Source organism: Peromyscus leucopus, chromosome 9 (assembly GCF_004664715.2).
Source record: "Peromyscus leucopus breed LL Stock chromosome 9, UCI_PerLeu_2.1, whole genome shotgun sequence".
In the NCBI taxonomy this organism is placed as follows: domain Eukaryota; kingdom Metazoa; phylum Chordata; class Mammalia; order Rodentia; family Cricetidae; genus Peromyscus; species Peromyscus leucopus.
The window spans coordinates 56,392,047-56,402,046 of record NC_051070.1 but is presented as its reverse complement, the minus strand read 5'-3'; the positions used below and the strand labels follow the sequence as shown (position 1 = coordinate 56,402,046).

The following is a 10,000-nucleotide window of genomic DNA, read 5'->3' as shown; positions in this document are numbered from 1 at the left end:
CTTCACCACCTGATGGCTGCTAGAGGAGGCAGAGGATCGGTTTTCTTCAGGAATGCATCCCCAGATGGGCTGCCCCTGCTCCAAAGCACATTCAGAACTGAGTGGGCTCAGTGAGGTAGAGGAAGAGTACATGAAGTTGGGAGGGGAAAGAGGTGAGGGTAAGGGAGAAATCAGAGGGGAGGATGTCTGGGTGGATCTGACCCAAACACATTAGATGCATGTGTGAACTTCTCAAACAATAAATTAAAACAATACTACTAAAGACCATAGGCTGAAAGACAGGAAAAAGATTGTGTGGATCCATGAGGGAAACTCTCACTCAACCTCCCACTTTCTTCAAAAACGGAAGCCCATGGGTGCCGTAAGACTTCCCAAAGCCACTCGCCTGAGTGGACATGAAACTATTACACGTAGCGAGGAAGGAAAGGAGAGCAACTCAAGAGTGAAAAGGGGGGAAGGGGAAGACCATGAAGCTCTTCTTACAAACCCTCTGAAAGGAGTAAGAGGGACCTTTGGGGGTACATAAAATCATACGATGCCTTTTCGAGGAGCTAGTAAATGTCTAGGGAGGAAAAATAAGGAGTGCTGGGCTGGGCAGTCTAGAATCTTCTGCTCACAGAGGATATGACTGGGTAATGACATTTTTCTTCTCTCTATGTAACAGCTCTGGCTGTCCTGGAACTCACTCTGTAGACCACGCTGGCCTCGAACTCACAGAGATCCGCCTGCCTCTGTCTCCCGAGTGCTGGGATTAAAGGCATGTGCCACCACTGCCCGGCTGGGGTAATCGAATTTTAATGTGGATGTGGGTTTGAATGTTCCCCTGTCTTATTTTATAACTCAGGCAAAACCATGTGTCTAGACTTTACCAAAAATGGGTTGCTGCACTCTCTAAGGCTTGAGGAGGCTGAAAGATGATTCTCTATTACTGAGAGAGGGAGCTGGTACAAGCCTATCTGTCTGAAAAACTCTGAAATCATAACAAAGAGGTTACCAGCAAATGTGAGACACTTGCTAGCATCTGGAAGCTTTTGAAACTCTTTACAGATATAAAAAGATGCGTGTTGGTTTGTAGTTTCAGCTGATTGGCCTCTTGACTGGCCAATCACACGTGTAACCCTTTGTGTTCTCTTTCAGGCTCCTTCTTCCCGGATTTCAAGCCCTCGGAAACTGTTTTCAAAATTGTATTTTGGCTTGGGTACCTAAACAGCTGCATCAACCCCATCATATACCCATGCTCCAGTCAGGAGTTCAAGAAAGCCTTTCAGAATGTGCTGAGAATCCAGTGTCTGCGCAGAAGGCAATCCTCTAAGCACGCCCTGGGCTACACCCTGCACCCACCCAGCCAGGCCCTGGAAGGGCAGCACAGAGACATGGTGCGTATCCCCGTGGGCTCAGGAGAGACTTTCTATAAAATCTCCAAGACAGATGGAGTCTGTGAGTGGAAGTTTTTCTCTTCCACGCCCCATGGATCGGCCAGGATTACAATGCCGAAGGACCAATCTGCCTGTACCACAGCCCGGGTGAGGAGTAAAAGCTTTTTGCAGGTCTGCTGCTGTGTGGGGTCCTCGACCCCCAGCCTTGAAGAAAATCACCAAGTTCCGACCATTAAGATCCACACCATCTCCCTCGGTGAAAATGGGGAGGAAGTCTAGAGGATGGGAAAGGTTACGGGAAGAGGGGTAACACTAGGTACTGCTGATTGCCACTCAGAAGGCCAGTGAGTTCTTGAAGGACAAGCCAGGACCATTCAAGGAGGTCCCCATCTGGGAAAGGGGAGAGGGAGGGTACCAGCTCACGGGACAAGTGGGTAGGGCACAGGGTAAGGGGAAGGGTGTCTGGTAACTAATAGGTTCTGAATGATGCAAGGGCCATTTCCCTTCAGCTCAAATCCTCAGTCATTCTCTGATCCTGCTTTCCACAACTGACCCTTTCAACAAGAAATACCATGGGAAAGAAAATTTCATACACAATCCAAAAGACTATAAATACAGGATGATGATTTCATTGTGAATATTTTGAGCACACACTCTAAGTTTGGAGCTATTTCTTGATGGAAGGGAGAGAATTTTATTTTCAGGCTGAACCTACTGGCAACTACATTTGACATTTATGGAGCAGGGACCCAGAGAGGAAGGAGTGTAAGGTAGTGGCCAACATGCTTTTAGGGCGAGTTTGGAAACGCCACCAGATTCTCAGCTTGGTGAACCTGGACAGAGGGCTTCCCAGGGGTTGCTTTTTGATGGGTTCCTTATCCCCATTTGAAAGTGGAGTGCATTGTCCAACCTTGGATCTAAGGAGCAGAACTAACCAGGGACAGCATGCTTTCCTCAAGAGAAGGCATGCCTGGGACAGCAGTTGCATGACCTGGTGGAAGAAGGCTTTCTACTTGTATCTTCTTAAAGAGCAAGACGCTGGGATGGGATGGGTACTGACACCAGGCTAATGCCCTGTGGTCATGCAGCCTCTCTGATGGGACAAACCACTTCCGTTTCCTGAACTCCATCATGGAAGTCCAGGACTGGCAGAATACTGCTTCCATTGCTGGCCCTCGTTTCATTGCTGTGTAGTGAATGGGGTTCAGCTGTGGCATGTAGAGTGAGTTGTGGGGTCCAGGTACACCCCTCCTGAGCTTCCCAACATACTGATGCTTACCCTCAAACATTTTAATTGATTGCAAAACAGCTGCCCAAATTGATTCCTAGTTTTTGCAAAACCTTGGGGAATGTGCTTTTTTTTTTTTTGCTTTATGTGTACCAAATCCTTGCATCCTTAATAATTCATGATATTATGAATGGTGACTATGGTAATCACACATAAAAATTAAAACATGCCTGCCATTCCACCTTAAGAATTGTAAAATAAGGTTTAATGTTGTGGCAACAGCCCTCCTAAGAATTACAACCAACATCTTTTGTAACTTCTTCCCCTAAGAGCTTCAGAGCAGGTTGATGCTATTGTGAAACCTTCACAGAGTGGCTGCTGGCCCTCACATCTTTCCTTTCCTCCCTTACATCAAATTGAACTCTGCCCCTAAGTCTTTCTAAAGGCAAATCTTTATCCACATTGCAATGAAGAAAATGTGTGCATGCGGCTGTGGGTTTCGTGATTGGTTGTCTTAGGACCTTGAATCTGACCCACTTCCTCTCTACCTTTTCCTGAGCTGTGTCTACTTGTTGGCCAGCAAGGTAGTTACTTGGCCTTGTGTTCTAAACTTGGCTTCTGCCGCTGAGAAGTTGGCTGGGATTTTAGGCTCTCTTGGGCTCTCGGCAAAACTCCTAACAGCTCTTCCAGATGTGGGTGTCAAAGCATCTAGGGAGAACTTCAGAATGCAAGCCTGCATCTTCTCTATATAAGCTTCATTATTCCAATCAACTTCATTCCAGATTTGAATTCTAAAACCCATCCTTGTTCTTGGCATGCCTCCATAGAAGAACATCTTTACAGGAAGAAGGATCATAGCTTTTCTTCAGCAGGGTACCATCCCGCGTTACCGATGACCTTTAAATCCTTGGTGAATAAGTGCAAATGTTAAAAGTGGGGAAAACTTAGGCACATCATAAAGGTACCATTGGTGCCAGTTCTAATCAGGAAGAAAGGAAAAAAACTCCAAAATCTTCGTGTCCTCACATAAAAACCATGACAATCGTATTGGTGCAGAATTGCCCATAAACAACTTCCCACACACTCACTCCGAGGCCATCCCTCCCTCTAAGGAGGCCAGTATCTAATAGCTTTTTTTTCCCATTCCCATAGCAGGGCACTGAATAAAAACACAGCTAATTTATAAGAAATTGATAATGCCACCAAAACATGGTGTCAAAAGCAGGGTCAACAACATAAAAGTGGAATTGCTTTTTAATCACCCGCCAAAGGAAAAAAAAAAGTCTGTACCTTTAAGTGTGCCAAAAACTATCTAAAATGGTTGCAGCCAAACAAATGATTGTCATATTTATATTCATGTGTTTACTGCTTCTATTTGGAGTTTGAGGAATTTACCCAGAGTAACCCCAGTTAAAATGTCCTCTCTTGTGTGTTCTAAAAAAAAAAATCGCTTTGGGGATGGTCTCTGTGACATGAAATCAGTGGGGCATTATGGTAGGCGACTTTGAGACTAGTGTGAGATTCAGACCCTGTGTATGAAGAGGGACCTTGCATCTCTTTACTCAAAAATTTCTCCAGGGCATCAGAGATGTTGTAGATCAGTGGGTGGAATGTTTGCCTGACATACACCTAAACCCGGCAGCACCTAAACCCGAGAGCGGCAGCTCACGGCTGTCAGCTCAGCATTCAGGAGGTGCAAACAGGAGGACCAAGTGTTCAAGGTCAACCTTGAGTACTTAGTAAGTTTAAGAAAGCCTAGACTACTTGAGACTCTGTCTCAAAAAAAAAAAAAGAAAGAAAGAAAGAAAGAAAGAAAGAAAGAAAGAAAGAAAGAAAGAAAGAAAGAAAGAAAGAAAGAAAGAAAGAAAAAGAAAAAATTCCAGGCTATACCACTGCAAGAAAAGCGCTTCCTCTTGTCATAGTTTCATCCAAGACTGCTTCTGCATGGCATCACTCTGCATGCGACACACTTTGCAAGGCACTGAGGCTCCTGACTCTCATCACTGACTTGGATTGGTCCATTTAAGATAGACAGTGATAGACAGCTGAGTTATAGGCACTTTCTTATGGCGCTTCTGTTAGCTCTATTGCATGTCATGGATCAGTGGCTGTGATCCTCTAGAAACTCTCCCATTACCATTTCTAAAATGAAACTCTGATGGATGAGAAAGGCTAAGGACTTGCCCATGGGCAAGAAGGAACGGTGGCTCAAAACTGAGTTTCCTCCTAGGTATTCATGTTCTGTGTGATACCTCTGTTTCACACACTAGGACAGGGGAGTTTGAACTAAATATTCTCAGGAGACCATTTCATACCCAAACTGTAATGTAATTTATTCCCTTAGGGTTTTTCTACATATTAATCTTAGCAAACACACCACCAAACCTTGTGTCTACGATTCCAACTATTAGAGAGCATTCCCCTCTCCAGGACATAGTACTCCCAGATATGACTAAAGCCTTGCATAGAGGATAGGTTGTACTAAGCCAGGACAAGATGAGCATATAACAGAACATGGAAGAATTGGTCAAGAATGAAAAAGCCCAGTGATATATGGGACACTTCCTAGGTGGTATGTGGAAGCCATGAATGGCCAACCACGGTTAACATGAACACTTGAGAGGTATGCCTCTTCAAAAATATTTATCAACAGATAAAGCACTTGTTCTTGCTCCCCTCAATTCCAACCTTTATTTTACAAGTTATCAAAAAAAGGAAGAGGCTAGAGACATCCCACCAAGAATTGCAGAGCCCATACTGGGCACATGATTTTCCTGGATGCCACTCAGAATGCTGGTCTCCAGGTAGACAGAGACCATGGCAGTTTTGGAACACAGGCCATTGGCAGGCCACTGTGCATCCTAGCTAGCTTCCTTTTCTATATGAACCATCATAAAGCCCTTTCAGCCCAGTGTGTTTGGGGGTGAAAGCCTGGGAGTGAAACTATTTTAGGAACCATTTTCTTGAGCAGGTAATTATTCATGTGTTAATCACAATTCCTTAATCACCGCTAACAAACATTCCTAATTGCTTCTGGGGATATCTCTGTCCCCATCCTCTTGCCAAAATATGATGCTGCCTCTCCAATGGATGCTTGCTGACTTAATTAAGGGAAAAGATTGGCTCATCAGCAAAGGGAAAAGCAAACAGGTGGAAGGCAGGTAGATGAAAGGCACACAAAAACCAGGGCATCAAGAGAAGACAGAGGGAGCAGATGTACAGGCATCAGAGATGCTCACTGGTCACTCTGGTCTCTTTTTTACACTACCAGGACTTTTAACCGTGAAACCACCTGTATATGCACAGCTCCGAAAGAGCCCAGTTGGATCACTGCACCTGCCCTGGGCCTCCAAACTATGCTGAGGAGCTGGGCTGAGGCCACGTCTTCCAAAAGCCATGGCAACAGTGGCCCCTGGCCCTCCAAGTTCCCTGCAAGATGAATGAGTGGACATGACCGTTGTGGGGGCTGGGCCAGGAAGCGAGTTAGGATTTCAGCATGTGAAGCCGGCCCCTGGCCAAAGGTGCCATTCACTGACAGGATCTCATTCATGTTTCCCAGACCCTATGGCTGAGAGTGAGCTGAGAAAGAGCCTTCCCTGATCTCTGCAGAATGTCGTGTTTCAAACGGCCACTGCTGAACCTACAAAGGCTGTAGGGGTGGCAGGGAGCATTGAGGGAGAAGATTGGCCATAGCCTCGGCTCACAGCTGGGAGGGTTAGTCATGCTTTGCCACAGCTGATGAGAAAGGAACTGGTGGCTTATTCAGGAAAAGGCAAAATAATGACCTTTTCTTCCATGTGGCTTGGAAGTTATTGCCATGCTGTCCCTATAGCACACCCGGAGCAGTCTCATTATAAGCTAGGGTTGATGGTTGTTGAGCCACGAAAAATACAGACTTAATTAAGTGGGGAAAAAAATCTTAGCACAGCTTAGCACTGCACTTAGAGAAAAAAATACAATGAACATCCTGGTCTATGAAATAGGCTGAATAAAAGAAGTGTATTGGAATGTCATAGAGAAGGAGCTAAAACAGAAATTCCAACATGAATTTCATGTTTCCATATATATGTGGATTTGTGTATCACCACATACTTACCAAACCTTTCTCAGGTCATCTTTGTGTGGGATAAGGAAAAGGAAGGAGCTTTTATCTACATTTGGCATGTGAAGAAATAGAAGCCATGAGTTAAGAACTTCTTTGAATACCCTCATATCCAACCTTCTCCACGATGCTTCCATGTCCCCAGGGTCCGCCATGTATTTTGACTCTCTAATTTTCATAGTCCAGTACTTCAGTTCCAGCACGTAACTCCAGCTCTGTCCACACTTCTGCCCTCCTGTCCTGGCCAACGTGCTAGCAGACAGGCACGTGTCATTCTGTTCTTTCTCCACAGACAAGCTGCTACAGACCCAGGGAACTAGCCAGGGACAGAAGGCTGCTGCTCTGCCCAAAGGGGTGACATGCAAGGCAAAGCCAGCTGTGACTGTCACCCTAAGGTCCTCAGGAACAGAAAGGTCCCAAAGGGAACCTGTGGGTCACTGGGCACACTCTGATCAGCAATCCCAGACGGCCTCTCTTCACTGTACCAGCCCGGCATGAAACCAAAGGGAGGAAGAGACAGTCCCCAGTGTACGAGCCAGCAGGATTCTCAGTTGAGGTGTCCAGAAATCAAGTGTGTGTTTTTCCAAGAGGCATTGTTATAAATGGGGAGGTGTTCCTAGAGGAACCAAAAATAAATAAATAAATGTCTGTTTAATGTATACCAGGAGTTGGCAAACTTTTTCTGTAAATGGCTAGATGGTTAACATTTCAGTCATGATGGACTATAAGTTCTCTGTTTGGGCTCTTTGGTGGGAGGCTATGGGCAGACCTTCAAAAATGTGGATCCATTTGTAGCCCAAAAGACAGCAAGGTGTGGACCAGGTTTAGCCCATGAGCCCAATTTTCCATCCATGCTCCACACCACCACTAGATTGTGATATAGAGCCAATACTACTGAACTGTGGCTATAGGTGATCAGCATGCTTATAAAAAATAGGTCACTGATGTATCTCTCCTGGACTAAGTCAACGTTCACAGACTGCGTGGGTTGTTGCAAAAAGGGGTAAGTCACATCTTCATCATTTCCAGGCAGGTGGTAGGAGCAGAGGGAGGCACATGCCACTCCCCCATTGTGCCCTATGGGCAGCCAGGTCAGCAGAAGCCACAGTGACTCCAGGGGCCTTCCAGGCTTAGAAGACAATTTCCCCTATGACATCTGTCCAACTCAGAGCAGCCACTTGCCCAAGGATGTCCTGAAATTTCTCCCAGAACTCATCAAAGTGGAGATCCCCAGAAAGCTTTGGGGCTTCTTGAAGAGGCTCTCTGACCACAGTGCCCTCTGTTAGGACATTTGAAACCTACTGGAACTCATTAGGAAAAGTGACAGGACACAGAGAGCATCTTCCAGAAGATAAATGGGAATAGAATTGTCTCTCACGCCTCCCTTTCTTTCTTATTTCTTCTCTCCCTCTTAAATTGAACTCACTAATGGAATAGAAATGGCTCCCCTATAAGAAAATTTACTTAGCACTCCCTGAGAAGTGCAAAGCCGTGTTTCCCTGAGCTAGCGCTTCCATGGAGAACCCCCTTCCTTCCCTCTCTAGTCCTGAAGGGTCAGTGAGGAGCAGGGGGCTTCCAGATGCAAATCAGGCTCAGATCACATGACTCAGTGCAGCATCTGAGTATTGAGGAAGGAGGCTCAGTGACCAGGCTGTGGGTAGGACAGTGGAGGCAGACACAGTTTGGAAAGACCCGGAACTATTGGCACCATCCAGTGAAAGCCCCACAGCCAGCCTGAGAGTGGAAAGGGAGGCGTGGGTAGGTGCTGAACACCAGCTTCCCTTCCACACCCCTTCTCCTACCTCTTGCTGTGTCTACACCCTTTGCCCTTTATAGGCCCCTTTGCTGATTCCACCCTGCCCCCACAAATCAGCCCTGCACCCCTGCCAGCTTTACAGACAATGAAAGGTGTTTCCTTAGGGCCCCTGTCTGTGGGATCTGTGCTCCGTGCTCTGGTAAAAGGACAAGTTCCCAAAGCAATCACAGTACCTTTGGCCATGAGCCTGGGCCAGGAAATGAGGCCAGCAAGCGGAGAGCATCCTCAGGGCCCTGGTCCTTCCAGGACCTTGATCCTCACCTTGGATTTCTGCCTTTCTGTTGTTCTTGGGCCATCCACCCCATGTGAAGGGCACAAGCACACTGTGCAGCCGCATTTCAGAGGAGCTGCGGCTTGGAATGGTTTCTGGAGGACTTCTAATCAACCTCTCATACTTTGGGCATCTTTCCCATTCGCTCGAAGCCAACTTTTATTCTCCATCATCACCTTTTGTCTCTTGCTTTTGTTCTCTCTTGCTTGTGAGCTTTCCCTCCTAGGAGTTCTCTAGGGCCTTCAAGGTCTTGATGAACCCATCAAGTCAACTCAGTTCCCCCTTCACACTGAGCAATGACTGATCCATCAGGAGGCATACCCTCAGCTGGACCGTCCACAGGGATGCTGTTCCTTCCACGGCTCTGTTCCTTGTTCCTCCTACACACACATGCCATGCTGTGTGCTCCTGGAACTTAGGATTCCCCTTCTTGTAAACCCTGCCTTTGAAACATCGGTCCTGAAGAGTCTTCTCCCATGTGAGTGCTCCAGTTTTTGCTGGCACCTTCAGCATCAATAGCCTCATGTTCATTTCCTGGTTCCATTTTTGCCCAATAATGCAGGCTTGTGTGGCTTCAATGACATCCACTGGGGTCCTTACGGTCCTGGATGCTAGAAATCCCAAATCAAGGTGTTAGCTGGCAGTCTCATCTTCAGCCAATGTTGACTTCCCCCTGAATTCCCGTGTGGTCTTCTACTTCTTACAAGAACACTGGTCACATTGGAGGATCTGTCCCCGTGATCTCACTGCACCTTAATTACCTTCAAAGACTATTTCCAAACACAGTCACATTGTGAGGAAATGTGAGATCGAATTGAAATAGGAATTTAGGAGGCATTCAATTCCACTCATATGATCCCATACGCTCTCTCCTTTCTTCCCATACCAAAATAAAAAAAAATCTATAATCCTTTACCTAGACAGGAAGTTCAAGTTCAGTCCTTTCTGTTTATTCCTCCCCTAAGTTTTTATGCCAATTGTCTGTAAAATGTATTTAGCAACTAATTATGCACTTGCTTGGATCTCCTGGATGCTTCTTAAAACCTTAGCACTTAAAGTATTTTGAAAGGTGAATCATATACATTGACCTTACATGGGTTCTGACTTCTCAACCAGATGGAAGTTCTGAAGGACAGGGACAGTTGTGTCACTCAGTACACACACACACACACACACACACACAGAGAGAGAGAGAGAGAGAGAGAGA

General features: G+C 46.1%; 1 protein-coding gene across 1 annotated transcript in view; it reads left to right on the top strand.

Annotated features, from left to right (window-relative positions):
- Adra1a (adrenoceptor alpha 1A) overlaps positions 1-9,684 on the top strand; it is a 107,167-nt gene extending 97,483 nt beyond the window's left edge. The window contains 2 exon segments of the mRNA XM_037208441.1: positions 1,138-1,523; positions 5,876-9,684. Of these exon segments, the coding sequence (XP_037064336.1) occupies positions 1,138-1,523; positions 5,876-5,884 (395 nt within the window). The 3' untranslated portion in view covers positions 5,885-9,684.
- Positions 9,685-10,000: the final 316 nt, after the last annotated feature.